The sequence below is a fragment of the Cebus imitator genome, unplaced genomic scaffold (genome assembly GCF_001604975.1).
Source record: "Cebus imitator isolate Cc_AM_T3 unplaced genomic scaffold, Cebus_imitator-1.0 Scaffold15, whole genome shotgun sequence".
NCBI lineage: Eukaryota > Metazoa > Chordata > Mammalia > Primates > Cebidae > Cebus > Cebus imitator.
Window position 1 is genome coordinate 1,309,074 of NW_016107330.1, and position 19,975 is coordinate 1,329,048.

A 19,975-nucleotide genomic window follows, 5' to 3' on the forward strand; every position below is an offset into this window, starting at 1 on the left:
ATCCACCCGCCTCGGCCTCCCAAAGTGCTGGGATTACAGGCTTGAGCCACCGCGCCCGGCCTTTTTTGTTTTTTTTTTTGAGACAGCGTCTCTCTCTGTCACTCAGGCAGGAGTGCAGTGGCATGATCTCAGATCACTGCAACAACCTCCTCCAGGTTCAAGTGATTCTTGTGCCTCAGCCTCCTAAGTAGCTGGGATTACAGATGTGCACCATCACGCCCAACTGATTTTTGTATTTTTAGTAGAAAGGGGTTTCGCCATGTTGGTCAGGCAGGTTTTCAACTCCTGGCCTCAAGTGATCCACCTGCCTTGGCCTACCAAAGTGCTAGATTACAGACATGAGCCACTGTACCTGGCCATGTTCCCATTCTTTATCATTTCTGTATGTAGTTTTTTTGGCTACGTTTATGTTTTCTCATTTCCTTCATTTTAGTACTCTGTACTTTTTCCTTTGTTGTAATTAATCCCTGTGTATCTTTTATGTATATCAAATCAGTTTGTGAGTTAAACACCAGATTCATTATGTGGCCTGTCAATGGTTGATTTTAACTTTGTTTAATTTCCTCAAGTTTAACCCTTGTGATTATGTTTGGTTTTTGTCTCAGAGGATAGTTATTACTAACATCACAGTACTTCACATCGTATGCTGCTTATGTTTTACAAAGCACCTCCACATTACTTCACTGAAGCTCAACTGCAGAAGAGATAGAGGTTCTAGGTTCAGGTGACAAGTGAACAATGGGGTTGAGACTAGAACCCACGTCTAGTTACTCCTAGTACAATATTTTTATTTTGTCATGTACTATACTGCTTTGCCTTTTTCACTCATAGTTTTGGAGTTGTTTATGTTGATAGCAAATACGTTCATGTCTCCTCCTAACTGGACAGTTTTCTTAAGCTCTGGCTCTCTTGCCAGGTGCTAGATGAGGGCTTTTGAGATCTACAGTAGAAGTCACAAAGATGAGGGCTATTTCGTTAGTCCTTTATAACTTCTAAACAGTTTGATTACAGCAGCAGCATAGTGTCTGGCTTTAACCTACAGGTCTCTGAGTGATGCCCTTCTTTTTGGTTAAAGTGCCTGTGATGTCTCTTCCAATGCTTAGCACTTGGTAGCAGTTCCTAGTGCTTCTGGTTTTATAAGTTGCCATCTGCAGGAAAATAAAGCCCCCTTCTCAGGTCCCTAAAATGTTACCAAAAGTTGCTCTTGTTGGATTTGGAGCAGGTGAAACAAGCAGTCAGGGTGAATCTTGGCCGCATGGGTATTTGTGCTTTGTTATGTGTGCAGGGATCCTAACAGGCTTTCTGCTGCAGAAACGCAAACTCTGCCAAAAATAATTGAGAGATAAGAGTCATAATTTCTTTGTATCCTCTCCAAAGTTTGGGAGCCTCTGGTGGAGCAAGTAATTGGGATTCCTACAGTGACCATTTCACCATTGAAACCTGCAAAGAGACAGATATGCTGAACTACCTCATCGAGTGTTTCGACCGAGTTGGAATAGAGGAAAAAAAAGCACCAAAGGTAATGTGAAATGGATTCAATTAAAATTTTAAAAAAGCCTAGTTATTGTTTGATTATCCCCACCCCTGGGGCATTCATTTATTTATTCAATCAGTAAAGTCATTATTGAGCATTTGCCATGTGCCAGGCACAGCACTGGGAACTTAGGACGTGTCAGTGAACAAAACAGAGATTCCTGCCCTCGTGGAACTCAAATTCTAGTGGAGACAGGGCCAAGGTGTGAACCTAGGTGGTCTGGCTTCAGAGTCCTCTCTTGACCACACTGTAGCTGGGTACCACCAATGACTCACATGGCCCTGATAATTCTGCTGGTTTGTTATAGTGAGCAACATTATGGAGCCTCTGTAGATTGCCAAGGGCTGTGCCAGGTCTACATTGGCTCGTATCAGCACGGTTGCTCTGTTAGTGCAGTGAAGCCCGGTATATAATAGGCATTCTTTTTCCATTGTATGAATAAGCAAATGACCCTCAGAGAGACTAAGTACTTGTCCAGAATCACATAAATAATGAGTTGCAAGGCTGGGCTGAAACTCAGTAAGCCACCCTTTTCCCATCACTTCTTTGGACTGGCTTCATTGTTTTCTCATTTTATTCCTATTTCACTTTCCGATTGTAGTTTTACGTTAGAAACTGATTGGTTGTCCACTGTTTAGTTTCATATTTGTAAAGGGCCCTCTCTGGGCTTTGTTGTACTTAACCTTAGCAGAAGCAAAACGAGTGGGCATGTCTCCAAAGTTTTTTGAGCAGGAGTCTCGCTCTGTCGCCAGGCTGGAGTGCAGTGGCACTAACTCTGCTCACTGCAGCCTCCCCATCCTGGGATCCAGCAATTCTCCTGCCTTAGCCTCCTGAGTAGCTGGGATTACAGGCACCTCCCACCACACCCAGCTAATTTTTGTATTTTTTTTAGTAGAGATGAGGTTTCACCGTGTTGGCCAGACTGGTCTCAAACTCCTGTCCTCAAGTGATCCTCTCTCTTTAGCCTCCCAAAGTGCTGGAATTACAGGTATGAGCCACTGTGCCTGACCTCCAAGGTTCTTAAGTGTGAGTTTGGTCATCTCAAACTTACGCTTCTTTCTTCTCTGACATCAATTTCTGCAGAGGCAGTACACTTGGAAGGCATAGTTTCTGTAGCTCATTCACTAAGAATAAAGGAAGAAGAAAGCACACTGTTTACTGATGGTCCGTCTCTTTTATGTCTTGTTTTTACAGCATGAAATTGTACTGTTTGTTTCTTGTTGGCCTCACTTCTACCTTTCCTTCTCAGATGTGCAGCCAGCCAGCAGTCAGCCAGCTTCTGAGCAACATCCGCTCGCAGTGCATATCCCATACTGCTTTAGTACTACAAGGCTCCCTGACACAGCCCAGGTATGAAGACCCGTGACGCGCTTGACATTAGCAGGCAGAAGGCCCTAGTCAGCAGTAGATATCAGGCTTCCTGGCCATTCTAGCACCACCTTGGATAACTTCCCTCCTCGCCTATAAAATGAAGGTTCCTTTCCTTCCCTAAAATACTGTGAAAACAAAACACTCCTTTCTTCCTCATCTTCTAAAGTAGTGCAAAGCATATTTTAAAAAGAAATTTGTTATGTTTGAAGAATTCTGCCTGCTTTTTGAAATAGACCATGTTGAAATATGTGAACAAGCAAGGCAGAAAATTAGTAACTGACTGCACAGCAGCTGCCTAAAGTTGGTGGAGGTATTTGATAAAATGTGTGGAGCATCACCGTCCATGTGTAACAGTCAGTTTCTGTTATTGAGTAATAAAGAAGAGTAATGGAATGGATAGCCTAGGAATCCAACCAAAGTGCTACATTACTTGCTTCTGAGAATCCCATAAAGGTTACACATTTTTGTTTTTGTTTTTGTTTTTTTGAGACAGAGTCTCACCCTGTTGCCCAGGCTGGATTGTAGTGGCATGATCTTGGTTTACTGTAACCTCCGCCTCCCAGGTTCAAGTGATTCTCTTTCCTCAGCCTCCCAAGTAGCTGGGACTACAGGCATTTGCCACTATGTCTGGTAATTTTTTTTTTTTTTTTTTTTTTTTTTTTTTTTTTTTGTATTTTTAGTAGAGACGGGGTTTCATCATGTTCACCAGGATGGTCTCCACCTCCTCACCTCTTAATCCGCTCCCCTTGGCCTCCCAAAGTGCTGGTATTACAAGCATGAGTCACCACGCCCGGCCTATTTTGGTCTTTAAAATTATTTTTCTTTGCCTCTCAGTCTTCTAAAGTTTGCAGGTTTTTTAAAAAAAGGATGTATATTTCATTTCTTTTATATAAGAAATATCTAAAGGAAAAAGTTTACGTTTAAAAGTTGAGGCCGGACATGGTGACTCACACCTGTAATCTCAGCACTTTGGGAGGCTGAGGCTGGTGGGTCACCTGAGGTCAGGAGACTGGCCTGGCTAACATGGCGAAATCCCATCTCTACTAAAAACCAAAAAAACTTATCCTGGCGTTGTGGCCCACACCTGTAATACTGGCTACTCAGACACTGACGCCAGAGAATCACTTGAACCCGGCAGCTGGAGGTTGCAGGAAGCCAAGATCACGCCGCTGCACTTTAGCCTAAGTGACAGAGCAGGGCTCCATCTCAAAAAATAAAAAAAATAATAATAAAGTAAAAGTTTATAGGCCAGGCGCACGCTTCTAATCCTGGCACTTTGGGAGGCCGAGGCAGACGGATTGCCTGAGCTCAGGGCTTCAAGACCAGCCTGGGCAACACAGTGAAACCCCGTCTCTACTAAAAATAGAAAAAATTAGCTGGACATGGTGGCATGCACCTGTAATCCCAACTACTGGGGAGGTTGGGGTACGAGAATCACTTGAACCCAGGAGATGGAGGTTGCAGTGAGCCAATATCACTCTGCTTCACTCCAGCCTGGGCAACAGAGCGAGACTGTCTCAAAAAATAATAATAAGAAGAAATGAATAATATAAAAGTTCACAAACATGTTACATTTATTTATGCTAGCTGTTCTTACATAATTTTCTGTGCTATAACCATATGTTTTTGAAACTTTTCAAAAAGAATGAAAATTATATACATGTACCAAAACTTTGAAAAACGTCCCATGATTAAAATTAATGACTTTTTAAAAGTCCTCAGCCACTACTAATTTTTTTTTTCCCCAATTTGGATGAGGCATAAAAAAGTAAAAGAAACATATAATGCGGCCAGGCATGGTGGCTCACGCCTATAATCCCTGTACTTTGGGAGGCCAAGGCAGGTGGATCACCAGAGGTCAGGAGTTCAAGACCAGCCTGACCAATGTGGTAAAACCTCATCTCTACTAAAAACACAAAAATTAGCTGGGCCTGGTGGTGGGCACCTCTAATCTCAGCCACTCGAGAGGCTGAGGCAGGAGAATTGCCTGAACCCGGGAGGCAGAGATTGCAGTGAGCCAAGATCATGCCATTGCACTCCAGCCTGGGCAAGAGTGAGATTCCATCTCAAAAAAAAAAAAAAAAAAAAAAAAAAAAAAAAAAATGTTTTTTTTTTAAAAAAAAAAAAAAGAGAGATAGGATCTCTCTCTATTGCCTAGGCTAGAGTGCTCACTGTAACCTCAAACTCCTCCTGGGTTCAAGCAGTTCTCCTGCCTTGGCCTCCTAAGTAGCTAGGACTCCAGGCACACACAGTCTTGGCCAGTTAATATTTTCATTTTTTGTAGAGACAGAGTCTTGCTGCATTGCCCAGGCTGGTCTTTAACTTCTGGCCTCAAGTGATCCTCCTACCTTGGCCTCCCAAAGTGCTGGGATTGCAGGCGTGAGCCACCATGCCTGGCCATGCTTCCTTTATTCAGTGCTTCATTTTTAAAGGGCTCTATGTAGGAAAAGGTGAAGGCTTTGAAACTTCCCATAGTATCTCATTAAAAAAGACTAAAAGTGATTACTGTTGGTAAGAAGGGTTAGCTTTTGCCTGAAACCATCTTGCAGAATGCTTGGGAGATATCAAGTTTGACTTTTGACTGGACAGTTGTTGCTGACATGACATTTCACGTGATTCTGTAGTGAGTTGACTTCATCACCGTCCCTAATGTTCATGGGTCCACAGGTCCTTGCAGCAGCCGTCCTTCCTAGTGCCGTATATGCTGTGTAGGAATCTCCCATATGGCTTCATTCAGGAACTGGTGAGAACCACTCACCAGGATGAAGAAGTGTTCAAGCAGGTACGATCGTATGAGTTTGCTCTTGGAAATTTTAGCCCGAGAGCTTCTATGCCAAGGCTAATTTCTGAATACACCATATATTGAAAACTTATGCCTGAATTCAAACATCCATGTGTCAGTTGCTTAGAGACGAGGCCAACCCAAGATTCTTTTGAAGAAATCGCATTGACAGCTGCATTGTTTAAATCATGTGTCCATTTCAACAAATCAGTCAAACATCTAGCTTTTAAACAAGGTCTACGCTAGGTACTTTGGGCAATAAGAAAAAAATATATACGGCCCTGTTCCTGATTTCAAGGAGCTTTTAAAACAAGAATATCCAGAGACAGCATAAGGCATGATGTGCATTTGCCAGATAAATAGTATCAAAAATTCATTCTCTGAGTTTGTAAGATTAACAACTTAACCATATTAGCTCATTGGCAGCCTGCATGCTACCTAGACTATTTGTCTTCTTCCCATTAAACTAGAAAAGATGGCTCATATCTTACTAATTATTTCATTGGGTGTTTATACATGGTTTTGGTATCTTACTGTGTAAAGCCAAGTGAAAATGCAGATATGTAGTGCTTAAAAATAAAGCTGCATACATAGTCTTGAAGGTTTCTTCCAAGGTGAAACTTTGTCATTAACATTGCTGTTTTAAGGACCTTTTTGGGAAAGTAAGCACTTTGCCTTTAGCAGCTTTCACACCAGTTTTTTTCCCTGATGAAAGGGTTTTTATCAAATTTTCTTACAGTTTGCTGTATCATCACTTCCTTTTTTGTGACTACAGAGAATAACAGAGGCAATAGCTATAATTGGTATGATTCCTTTCACTCTGTTTTATACCTAAAATTGTTTATAACTGTTAATTTTAAAACCTTTGAATTCTTGGGAATTGTGTTTTCATTAGTCTTCAATATATTTGTAAAAGAAGCAGCCAGGATTCAAGAATAAAAATTCCAGTTAGTGTTATGTACTTTGTCTGGAATTCACTGTTTATCTTAAATGATGATGTTATTGACTTATGGAAATATTAATGGAAACATAGTGAGCTTTTCTTCTCTAGAAGGATAAGTGAACTCTGAGGAAAATAAATCTCTGTCTTGGAAGGTTTAAGAGATGCACTGCATTAGAGATGTAATGGGCAGTAATTAGAATACTTTTCCTATTCAAGAAGACATTACTTGAGGAATCTGGTAGTTCTCGCTATAGAAAATCAGCCCAGTGAACATCTGTAAGGGGTATATTGAGCCTACTTTATTCATAAACAGGCCTACACAAGAGGTTATGAAATGACCTCTGAGTGTTTTCTGTTTGTTTTTTCCCGTCACCAGTTTTGGATAGAGAAGCTCTGCATTTTAAAATTTAGGTAAAATTCATATAACCTCAAATCTCTTTTTTTTTTTTGAGACCAAGTTTCACTCCTGTTGCCCAGGCTGGAGTGCAGTGGCGTGATCTTGGCTCACCGCAACCTCCACCTCCCGGGTTCAAGCAATTCTCATGCTTCAGCCTCTGAGTAGCTGGGATTATAGGCACCTGCCACCATGCCCAGCTAATTTTTTGTATTTTTAGTAGAAACAGGGTTTCACCAGGTTGGCCAGGCTGGTCTCAAATTGCTGGTGTCAGGTGATCTGCCCACCTCAGCCTCCCAAAGTGCTGGGATTGCAGGCATGAGCCACCACGTCCGGCCTCAAACCACCATATTGAAGTGTACAATTCAGCAACATTTACTACATTGACAGTGTTATACGACCACCACAGACCTATTTATTTGTTTATTTAGAGGCGGAATCTCCTTCTGTTGCCCAGGCTGGAGTGCAGTGGCTCAGTCTTGGCTCGCTGCAGCCTCTAACTCCTGGCAATTCTCCTGCCTCAGCCTCCCAAGTACCTGGGGTTACAGGTGCACAACACCATGCCCAGCTAATTTTGCATTTTTAGTAGAGACGGGGTTTTGTCATGTTGGCCAGGCTGGCCTTGAACTCCTGACCCCAAGTGATCCGCCCACCTAAACCTCCCAAAGAGCCGGGATTACAAGTATGAGCCACAGCCCCTGGCCCAGATCTGTTTATTTTTAATCCCAGAATTCTGCTGCCTTTTCAGCCACTCAGTGTTGACTCCTCATTGTCTTTTCTTATATGCTACCATGTGTTTTATCTAGGGAGGAATGAGAACTGGGATGGAACTGAAAAACAGCATTTTACCTTTTTATCTTAAAAGAGTGGCAAATGTGAATTATTAAATCTTTGACTGAAATTTCTACCTCCTTTTAATGTTTGCAAGATGTTCACAGATAAATAAATAAATAACAGCTCGAATTTAGGACTGGAGGTTGACGGTATTTTAAAATCAGTGCTGGGAAGTATTCATTTGAAAACTGAAGAATTTATTTAAAATATATAGGTCAGGCCAGGCATGGTGGCTCATGGCTATAATCCTAGCATTTTGGGAGGCTGAGGCAGGTGGATTTCCTGAGCTCAGGAGTTCGAGACCAGGCAGGGCAACATAGCGAAACCCCATCTCTACTCAAAATTCAAAAAATTAGCCAGGCATAGTGGTGCATGCCTGTAGTCCCAGAGAAGTACAGGCTGGGGCAGGAGAATCTCTTGAACCCAGGAGGTGGAGGCTGCATTGAGTCAAGATTATGCCACTGCACTCCATCATGGGTGATAGAACAAGACTCTGTCTGAAGAAAAAAAATATATATATTATGCTTAGTCATATTTTGCCTATTATAAATGACGCCCTAGTTGCACCAAAAGATAACTATACAAGAAAGTGTAATTACTTTTACTTGTGGCATTCCTGAAAAACATATCTGGAGATTTTTCAGGATGACCAATTATGAAGTTTATTTTTGGTGATTCTGGAACCTCTGTTATTCTTTTCTTCTTGATTACAATTTTGGCATTCCCCAAGGCCACACCTGTGTGGAGAAGTGTGACTTCTCCATTTTTATCTGGCTCATAAGAGTGAGTTACTTCTACCCTGATTGTTCAAATTGCAAACACCATAGAATGGGTCAGGCACAGTGGCTCACGCCTGTAATCCCAGCTCTTTGGGAGGTCATGGTGGGCGGATCACAAGGTCAGGAATTCAAGACCAGCCAGGCCAACATCTGAAAATACAAAAAATTAGCCAGACGTGCTGACGGGCACCTACAATTGCAGCTACTCAGGAGGCTGAGGCAGGAGAATCACTTGAACCCGGGAGGTGGAGGTTGCAGTGAGCTGAGATCCTGCCATTGCACTCCAGCCCAGGTGACAGAGCTAGACTCCGTGTCCAATAAAACAAAACAAAACATAGAATGATCTCCTCCAGAGCTGTGTTGATATCTCAAAACACTCCATGGACACTTTGTCATCCAGGACCCTTTTTTTTTTTTTTTTTTTTTTTTTTTTTTTTTTTTTTTTTTTTTTTTTTTTTTAATACTGTGCTCTTTAAATGATTAAAGTGCTCAGTATCATAGGATGAAATTAGTAGGAAAGGGAATTTTTCAAGTTTTCTAGTGGCTGCATGGTATACTCCTGTTACAACTTGTTGGCATTCAGATTGTCAGCTGTTGTTTACAACATTTTCTATTCAATGTTATTAGCCTTAAATCCCAACCAACTCCCGAAATGTGTTGATCAGTGAGTACATTGTGAAATTTGAAGGTGAGCTAGGCTGAGTAAATTTTGCATGGTGTTACTCTGCATTAATCATAACATATAAAAGCAGATTTGAGTTCCTTTAAGTGCCAATAGCAGGTTAATGTATTGATTACACTATACGTGGACGTAAGGCTTTCTAACTAAAGCTTTCTTTTTCAATTTCAACATTCACCCATTAGCTCTTCGCTCTAAATTAAGCTTAATGTAATAATAATATTCATTGTTGGCCTGTTTATCTCGTTTTCCTCGAAATAAACAAGGAAAGGCTTTTAAAAAATATTGATAGAGGGCTGGGCGCGGTGATTCACGCCTGTAATCCCCGCACTTGGGGGAGGCAAGGCAGGCGGATCACAAGGTCAGGAGTTTGAGACCAGTGTGGCCAACATGGTGAAACCTAGTCTCTACTAAAAATACAAAATTAGCTGGTGTGGTGAAGGGCGTCTGTAGTTCCCAGCTACTTGTGAGGCTGAAGCAGGAGGCTGAGGCAGGAGAATCGCTTGAACCCAGAGGTGGAGGTTGCAGTGAGCCGAGACCTCGCCATTGCACTCCAGCCTGGGCAACAGAGTGAGACTCCGTCTCAAAAAAAATTGATAGATGTGAGGAAATATTGGAACATTTACTTGAATTTTTTTTTAACAGGTTATGGATGCTTGGTAATCAAGAACAGATTGGTTGCCGAGGTGTGCAGAATTTAGTTGAGTAGAGTGAGGACCCCTGGAGAGTCCTTTAGCAGGCTCCCAATTTATGGGTTTTGTTGAATTATGAGGAGCCCTGTTAGAGTATTAGAATTCAACAAAATCCTCTTCTGGAGAATTCAGCTGTATTACCACATGGTTAGCCTTGAAAGAACACTCTGGCGGAATTCTAGACTTTTATATGCAAAAAAGCTTTTCCCTGGGGAAGGAATGCAATTGCCTGGACTTTAAGTTCTAGCACCTTATTTGTCATGCTTCTCATTCTTAGATTCTCTTAAACTTATATTTCTGATTTTGTTTTTTTTTTTCTTATAGATATTTTTCCCCATTTTACAAGGCCTGGCTCTTGCTGCCAAAGAGTGCTCCCTCGACAGTGACTACTTTAAATACCCCCTCATGGTAAAACATTGTTCTTTTTTCTTTAACTCATTCAATCGATGTTTTTCTTTCAGATTATTTTGACATACGCTTTTCTTTCAGGTTCATGATCAACCTTGTTTTCACATTTAAAACATGAAATCACTGTGTTGGCCATGCAGTGTTTGGTGTGCAGTGAGATGCGTCAGTGAAGACAGTTAACAGCCTGGTACTTATTCACCTATCCAAGTTGTAGACAGGCGTTAGTGACGCCCTTATTACCATGTACTCTGCCATACTGTACAGCTTAGGAAAAAGATAGCTATTGTGGTATCCTTTTGATTCTTTTAGCAATGAACATACCATACCTTGGATGAAATTTTATTTTTTAAAAAAACAAAAATGGCTGGGTACAGTGGCTCACGCCTGTAATCCCAACACTTTGGGAGACCAAGGCGGGAAGATCATGAGGTCAGGACTTTAAGACCAGCCCGGCCAACATAGTGAGTGAAACCCCGTCTCTACTAAAAATACAAAACTTAGCCAGGCATGGTGGTGCACCCCTGTAGTCCCAGCTATTCGAGAAGCTGAGGCAGGAGAATCGCTGGAACTCAGCAAGTAGAGGCCGTGGTGAGCCAAGATCGTGCAATTGCACTCCAGCCTGGACACCAGAGCAAGACTCTGTCTCACAAAAAACAAACAAAAAAAACCCCCCAAAACTATTAAAAATGTAAATTAAAAGCAAATTTGCACATACTAAGAAAACTAATATAATTTTATCTTTATGTGTTTACTTTGTGCAGAAAATCTCAGGGTAACTCTCTTGTTCACCTTCCCTGTTGCCTAAAACCATACACTTCATCTGCAGTGGGAAGCAAAAATCTGCTTAGCTCTTGAAGGCACTAGAGCAAGTGTAAATTGTGGACAGAAGTTTCAGCTAGATTCCCATGGGGGGACTTGACTGTTGTGAAAACGCTGAAACTAGAATGAAAATTAGAAGCCCCTTTCTTTTCTGAATTTTCTTATTTGAAATTTTGGGAGAAAAATATTTTGAAGTATTACTGAATATTTTTCATTGCAGAAGTATAAAGGAAAAAACGTCTAAATGAAATTAGTTTATTTCATTTATAAATTAAGTCTTACATAAATTGAGACCATGATTAAGCTGTTTTTCTTACTGTATTTGTTTAACTCATTCCACTGATTGGATTTCATTATACCATGAATTTATTACCAAGTATCTGTTCTGTGCTAGACCTGGAGATTCAGAAGCTAGGAAGACAAGGTCCCTCTCCTCGAGGCTACTGCAAAAATAAGAGCTACAGCACAGCAGTTGAACAGATACTGTGATAAACGCTAAAACAGCTGGACACAAAGCGTGCATTTATCTATTTAAAAAATTCAAACCTATCATGACACTAAAGGGCTACAAGAATGCTGGGAAATTAGAAGGTGAAACCAGAATTCCTACTTTAAAAAATAATTTTGAGCGGATTTACGCCAGGCTCTTTCCATTGTACATGTTACTAGGGCTCCTGATAAAATTTTTTGAATCCGAATGTATTGTTCTGCCTGTGGCAGATGAAAGGAAGTGAAATAATCTGATTGTTTGAGTTCAGTGATGAAGTATTTTAGTGAACACTAATGATCACAGTATTATATAAATGTTCCTTCATGGGATTGTTGGCTTTTGGGTTTTGGTGTGAATTAGCTTGATGTTTCAGTGAGGAGCTTTTAGCATCTGATACCAACAAAATGTCCTTTTGGTCAAAAGACAGAGGCCTCCATTGTGGTAGACAGTGATTTCATTTTGTGCCATTACTGGTGCTTGTCTAATAACGAGGGTGCAGTGAGTGAGATGGTGCAATAATGAGAGTCAGGGAGGGGAAGACTGTGGAAGCTATACTCAGAAATAATCGTGATCATTCGCTGGGTCAGTGAATCTTGCTGTGCCATACCTTCGAATCAGCTGGGGATCTTTAAAGGGGCTTATGCCTGGCTCCCTGCCCTAGACATTGCGATTGAATTCACCAAGGGTGTGGCATAACCACTGGCATTTCCAAAGGCTTCCCATGTGAAAAACATTTTTGTAAGAAACATAGATAGATAGATACAGTGCACAAAATTAGATCTGGAAAACTGTTGCTCAGAATATCAGTAGAGGTTATCTTTGAGGGTAAAGTTTGAGTAATTTTTAGTTTCATTTTATATTTCTGTTTTCAAGTTTTTCACATTGCATATGTATTCATTCATTAATCAGAAGAAGTAGTAAAGCTGCTGCCATTTCAGTGGGAATGCATGTGTGCCATTGTAGAGGGAATGCATTTATAGCAGCAGTTAAAGCTGTTTCTTGATGCTACAAATGACAGTCAGTTTCAGATGAAATGCATTTAAATGACTCTGATCTTATTTCTAGGCACTAGGTGAGCTCTGTGAAACCAAGTTTGGGAAGACACACCCTGTGTGCAATTTGGTAAGCACTCACCTGATGGGCTTGCACGTTTTCAGTGAATATATCGTAACCCAGAAGGCATTCCTCCAGTGAGATGACCTGGAAAACTTCTCTTGAAGGACATTTAGGTGTAGGCGGAGGTAACGTGTCTGGAAAGCTCTCAACTGTTACATTATTGTTAGACACGTTATTTCCTGTATTACGCTTGTTCATTTCTATGATTTTTTTCCTTTTTTGTTTTTTCTAAGACAGAATCTCGCTCTATCACCCAGGCTGGATGGAGTGTAGTGCTGCGATTTCAGCACATGGCAGCCTCCACCTCCTGGGTTCAAGTGAGTCTCGTGCCTCAGCCTCCCAAGTAGCTGGGAATACAAGTGCACACTACCATGCCAGACAAATTTTTTTTGTATTTTTAGTACAGATGGGGTTTCACCATGTTGGCCAGGCTGGTCTTGAACTACTGACCTCAGGTGATCCACCTGCCTCGGCCTCCCAAAGTGCTGGGATTACAGGTGTGAACCACCACACAGGGCCTGATTTTTTTTTTTTTCCTTTATAAGTATTGTACAACTAAACTAACAAGTCCTATGGAAAAGTTATTCCTTTGGTAGTATAAGTAAGAAGAGTTCGTTTGAACTTCATCAAATAATATCTTGAAACATAAAAACTTCTTTTTTTTTCTTTTGAGACAGAGTCTTGCTCTGTCACCCAGACTGGAGTGCAGTGGTACAATCTTGGCTCACTGCAACCTCTGCCTCCTGGGTTCAAGCGATTATCTTGCCTCAGCCTCCCCAATAGGTGGGATTACAGCTGTACGCCACCGCATCTGACTAATTTTTGTATTTTTAGTAGAGATGGGCTTTCTCCATGTTGGCCAGGGTGGTCTCAGACTCCTGACCTCAGGTGACCCACCCCCACCCGTATTGGCCTACCAAAGTGCTAGGATTACAGGCGTGAGCCACCGTGCCTGGCCGAAACATATAAGTTTTAATAATATCTTGTGAAAATATAGAGGAGCTGGCGGGTTTTCATTGCATTTTTCCCTCACCGGCCCATTGAGCGGCTTGACTGGCCTCTTCCGTCTTCTGCCTAGGTGGCTTCTTTGCCGTTGTGGTTGCCGAAATCCTTAAGCCCTGGCTGTGGGCGGGAGCTGCAGAGACTCTCTTACTTGGGGGCTTTCTTTAGCTTCTCAGTCTTTGCAGAAGATGATGTAAGTATAGTGGCTACTTGTACTTTGCTGCTCCTTTATTCAGATTCTTTCCCAAATGTACACTATGTGTTGATTGCATTTTTTCCTTCTCTTTTCAGGTTAAAGTGGTTGAAAAATATTTCTCAGGGCCTGCCATTACCCTGGAAAACACTCGAGTGGTTAGCCAATCATTGCAGCATTACTTAGAACTCGGAAGGGTAAGTGCTCAGAAAACAAATCCAGAGAAAGTACGACGGATGAGCTCCAGGTAGGGAGCTCCTATTTTGTAGACTGGACAATGCCTGGTACACAAACGGCTAACAAAATCCAGTATGATCTTATATTAAAAAGATAAACCCTAAGTAAGTAACCTGTGTTTTGAATAACAATTGTAACAACAGCAGTATGCTGCCTTTGTATGTAGCACCACTGGGAGCTGGTCCTAAGCTTAGCGGCCCTGCTCTTCCTCCAGCTGACCCTTAGCCATTTACACTGGGGGTGGGCAAGAGCTGTTAGTTTGCACACACCCCTCACCGACTTGCTTATCCCAAATGCAGATTAATATGTCTTCAATTCTCAAAGGCAGAGAAGGGCTGGGCGTGATGGCTCACGCCTGTAATCCCAGCACTTTGGGAGGCCAAGGGGGGTGGATCACCTGAGGTCAAGAATTCGAGACCAGCCTGGCCAACATGGCGAAGCCCTGTCTCTACTAAAAATACAAAAATTAGCCAGGCTTGGTGGTGCATGCCTGTAATCCCAGCTACTCGGGAGGCCGAGGCATGAGGATTGCTTGAACCCAGGAGGTGGAGGTTGCAGTGAGCTGAGATCACGCCACTGCACTCCAGCCTGGGCGACAGAGCAAGACTTCATCTCAAAAAAAGAAAAAAGGCAGAGAAGCTATAGGCTTGGATAACTAAGGTAATTTTGATCATGGAAAAGAAGTAACAAAGCCTATTTTATCAAAATTTTAGCTGCCAGCCAGGCACGGTGGCTCACGCCTGTAATCCCAGCACTTTGGGAGGTTGATGTGGGTGGATCATAAGGTCAGGAGATCGAGACCATACTGGCCAACATGGTGAAACCCTGCCTCTACTAAAAATACGAAAGTTAGCTGGGCGTGGTGGCAAGTGCCTGTAAATCCCAGCTACTCGGGAGGCTGATGCAGGAAAATCACTTGAACCCAGGAGGTGGAGGTTGCAGTGAGCTGAGATCGCGCCACTGCACTCCAGCCTGGCAACAGAGCTGGACTCCGTCTCAAAAAAAAAAAAAACCAAAAAAAATACTGTAACTGCCCACCTCCCCCACTCCATATTCTTGCTTTCATGCTGATTACCTTGACACAGTTGAATATGGATATTTTTTATATTCTTCTTTCACTCAGGCTTTCCTAAAATGAGTAGAAGTGGGAGAGGAGAGAACGTGGGAAGGAGACTAGCTGTTCTTAAAGTCAAAAAGGAATTGTGTTCAAAATAGTTTTAATTTGTTTCTTCTTTTTTTTAAAACAAATTTCAGCAAGAGCTTTTTAAGATTCTGCATAGTATTTTGTTAAATGGTGAAACTCGCGAGGCCGCTCTCAGTTACATGGCAGCCGTCGTCAACGCCAACATGAAGAAGGCGCAGATGCAGGTAGGATTCCCGTTTGTCAGATTCGTTCATCTGACCCGGATTTAGTCAGCACCTACCAGGCATTGTTCTAGGAATGGGGGTACAGTATTCAACAGGGTAGACAAGCTTCCTGCTTTTGTGGAGCTCATATTCCACAGGGTAAATGAGTAGACATATAAAGATATGATTTTAGACAGTCGTAAAATCAGTGAAGAAAATAGAGCAAAATAAAGGCTGTGAGAAAAACTGTAGGTACCAGAAGGAAGGTATGAAGGTGATTTTTGATTGTGTGGCAGGAAAGGCCTCTCTGAGGAGGTGACATTGGTTAGAGAGGAAGGAGTTCGCCATTGCAGTGCTGAGAAAAGAGCTTTCTAGGCATGTGTAAGGCTCTAAGGTGGAAACAAAGCAGCTTCGGTACAAGCCCAGCACGTAGGCCTTTGTGGCTGGAGAAGAGTGAACAGGAGGGAAGGGTGGGTCCTGGAGTTAGCGGGTGGGCAGGGCTCCATGGGAGGGTTTTCAGCAGGAAAACCACAAAAGCTGCCATGTCGATGGACTAAAGCAGAAGGGGTCAGCCGGGAACAGACCCAAGGAGGCAGCTGCAAGGGCGTGAGTGACAGAGGCCACTGGCTGTGGCTGCTTTGCCAGAGGAGAAAAGGACATCCTTCCTTGATTATTAATAAATAATGAATGAATGATGTGACATATATACTGAGAAGCAAAAAAATATAGAGAGAAGAGCATAAATTTGGTGATTTCTGATCGTGATTCCACTGTTTACTAGCTGCAGGACCTTAGTTACTTCTCTGTGCCTTCATTTCTTCATCTGCTAAGTGGGGTTAATACTAGTACTGGGTTTATTATATGTAAAGTTGTTAGAATGGTGCCTGGTACACAATGATCACTCAACCAATGTTAACTGTCATTCTTATTGTCATATTATTATTTTTTTCTTAACAGAGGTAATCAGGTTACATTGTTATATTGTTAATGCAGGAGTGTGCTGATACTGTCACCTAGAGAAACAATGTCACATGATAACAAGTGGAAGTAGTTGTTTTGATGCTCTTAAGGGAAATAGAGAGGAGAAAGAGGCTAGGCATGGTGGCTCATGCCTGTAATCCCAGCACTTTGGGAGGCTGAAGTGGGAGGATCGCTGGAACCCGGGTGTTTGAAACCAGCTCTGGCAACATAACAAGACACCAACTCTACAAAAAATACAAAAATTATCTGGGCATGGTGGCACAAGCCTGTAGTTCCAGCTACTTGGGAGGCTGAGGCGAGAGGATCACTTGAGCCTGGGAGGTCGAGACTGGCCTGGGCAAAATAGGGAGACCCTGTCTCTACAAAAAAATTAAAAAGTAGCCCAGTGTAGTGGCACATGCCTGTAGACCCAGTTTTCAGGAGGCTGAAACAGGAAGATCACTTACACCCAGGAAGTTGAGGCTGCAATGAGCCGTGTTCGCACCACTACACTACAGCCTGGGTGAGAGAATAAAATCCTGTCTCAAAAAAAAAAAAAAAAAAGAAAGAAAGCAAGCAAGCAACATATATTATGTTTCTACTTACTAATTTTGAGGCTTAGGCAAATCACTTCAGAGTCACTGAGTCTGGGTTTCCTCCTGTATAAAATGTTAACAGCAGTATTACTGACCTGTAAGAGTTATTGTGGTGGTTCAGTAAAGGAATGTATAAAATGTCTCTGATATAAATAATAATTATATAATAGGTGCTATTCAACAAGTAGCACCTGCTAATAGAATTAATAGAATGCCAGTGGTGATGATATGTATGTCTTCTAATTTACTTTAGGATACGGTTATATTTTAAAACTCAGTCTGTTTTTTTTACAAAGTTTGCCAAAATTTCTATTCATGTTGTTATTTTAAATACTTTTTCTTGGCTGGGCACAGTGGCTTACACCTGTAATCCCAGAACTTTGGGAGGCTGAGGTGGGTGGATCACCTGAGGTCAGGAGTTCAATACCAACCTGGCCAACATAGTGAAACCCTGTCTTTCAAAATACAAAAATTAGCTGAGTGTGTTGGCACGCGCCTGTGGTCCCAGATACTTGGGAGGCCAAGGTGGGAGGATTGCTTGAGCCCGGGAGGTGGAGGTTGCAGCTGAGATCACACCCCTTCACTCCAGCCTAGGCAACAGAGCGAGACCCCGTCTCAAAAAAATATTTTTTTTTAATCTTTAAAAATACTTTTTTTTTTTCATCTTTCACAGACAGATGATAGATTAGTGTCTACAGATGGATTTATGCTGAATTTCCTTTGGGTACTACAGCAGCTAAGTACAAAAATCAAGTTAGAAACAGTTGATCCCACGTATATTTTTCACCCACGATGTCGAATTACTCTTCCAAATGATGAGACACGTGTGAATGCAACAATGGAAGATGTGAACGACTGGCTGAATGAACTCTGTGAGTACCGTGTTCATGACTAGGTCATTAAAAGACTGCCCTTTTCTCTGGGTGCTGGTAATTCCTCACAGATTGTTACCACCGCACCATAAAATGACTGTATAAGATAGAGAAACATAATAAAAATTAATACACCAAAAGTTTTATATATAGAATGTATATACCCATTAAAACTCTCATGAAATATTTCACAGATGTTGATGAATTGATGGTTTGAGAGTAGGAATATTTTGAAGGGGTTATAATTGTCGATCTTTTCTCTCTATAATATAAAACATATTGACCGGGTGCAGTGGCTCATGCCTATAATCCCAACACTTTGGGAGGTCGAGGCAGGCGAATTGCATGAGCCCAGGAGTTTGAGACCAGGTGGGCCACATGGCTAAACACTGTCTCTACAAAAAATACCAAAATTAGCTGGGTTTGGTGACTACCCAGGAGACTGAAGAGGGAGGGTCACCTGAACCCAGGGAGGTCAAGGCTTCACTGAGCTGTCATCATGCCACTACACTCCAGCCTGGTGGCAGAGTAAGACCCTGTCTCAGCAACAACAAAAAATACTATTTAATGACAGACATCGAAATCCCATGGCAGCCAGGCGCAGTGGCTCATGCCTGTAATCCTGGCACTTTGGGAGGCTAATGCAGGCGGATCATGAAATCAGGAGTTCAGGATCAGCCTGGCCAAGGTGGTGAAACTCATCTCTACTGAAAATACCAAAAAATTAGCTGGGCGTAATGATGTGTGCCTGTAATCCCAAGCTACTCGGGAGACTGAGGCAGGAGAATCACTTGAACCTGGGAGGCGGAGGTTGCAGTGAGCCAAGACCTTGCCACTACACTCCAGCCTGGGCAATAGAACAAGACTCTGTCTCAAAAAAAAAAAAAAAAGCATTTATTTTATTTTATTTTATTGATTTATTTTTTTTTTGAGAGAGTCTCATTCTGTCGCCCACGCTGGAGTGCAGTTATGTGATCTTGGCTCACTCCAGCCTGAACCTCCCTGGGCTCAGGCGATACCCCCACCTCAGCTTCCAAACTTCCTTGGACTACAGGCACATGCCACCATGCATGGCTGCTTTTTTTGTATTTTTTATAGAGATGAAGTTTTGCCATATTGCCCAGGCTGGTCTCAAACTCCTGGGCTCAGGCAACCCATCTGTCTAATTATTCATGAATAGGATGAATGATTAGATGCACATATTCCAGAAAAATATTTCAACCGTTGTTGAATTGTAAGCCTAAAATGAACATACAGTCAGTATCTGTCATTTGAATGAACAGCTAAAATTTAAGAGAAAACTAAAGAGGATTTCACCCAGTTGTGAAGTAGGGAGAAGTGTATCCTTTGAGAAATGAAGCAGCCAGGCATGGTGGCTCATGCCTATAATCCCAGCATTTTGGGAGGTACAGGCAGGAGGATCAGTTGAGCTCAGGAGTTCAAGGCCAGCCTGACCAACGTGGCAAGACTTCATTTCTACTAAAAATAAAAAGCCTAGCTGGGTATGGTGCCATGAATCTGTAGTCACAATTCCCAGTTACTGGAGAGGCTGGAATGGGAGGATGGCTTGAGCCCAGGAGGTTGAGGCTACAGTGAGCCACGATCGTGCCACTGTACTCCAGCCTTGGTGAGAGAGACATCATCTCAAAAAAAAAAAAAAGAGGCCAGGCGCCATGGCTTACGCCTGTAATCCCAGCACTTTAGAAGGCCAAGGCAGGTGGGTCACCTGAAGTCAGGAGTTCAAGATCAGCCTGGTCAACATGGCGAAACCCCATCTCTACTACAAAATTAGCCAGGCATGGTGGTGTGCACCTGTAATCCCAGCTACTCCAGAGGTTGAGGCAGGAGAATTGCCTAGAACCTGGGTTGCAGTGAGCCAAGGTCGCGCCACTGCACCCCAGCCTCAGCAACAGAGGGAGACTCTGAC

General features: G+C 42.3%; 1 protein-coding gene across 1 annotated transcript in view; it reads left to right on the top strand.

Annotated features, from left to right (window-relative positions):
- The window catches only part of UBE4B (ubiquitination factor E4B), a 147,546-nt gene that overhangs the window by 82,065 nt on the left and 45,506 nt on the right, over positions 1 to 19,975 (top strand). Inside the window, exons 9-17 of the mRNA XM_037730769.1 lie at positions 1,378 to 1,519; positions 2,784 to 2,884; positions 5,573 to 5,687; positions 10,333 to 10,416; positions 12,791 to 12,847; positions 13,920 to 14,036; positions 14,135 to 14,233; positions 15,528 to 15,641; positions 17,850 to 18,048. Coding sequence (XP_037586697.1) covers positions 1,378 to 1,519; positions 2,784 to 2,884; positions 5,573 to 5,687; positions 10,333 to 10,416; positions 12,791 to 12,847; positions 13,920 to 14,036; positions 14,135 to 14,233; positions 15,528 to 15,641; positions 17,850 to 18,048 — 1,028 coding nt within the window. The remainder of the gene's footprint in view (positions 1 to 1,377; positions 1,520 to 2,783; positions 2,885 to 5,572; positions 5,688 to 10,332; positions 10,417 to 12,790; positions 12,848 to 13,919; positions 14,037 to 14,134; positions 14,234 to 15,527; positions 15,642 to 17,849; positions 18,049 to 19,975) is intronic.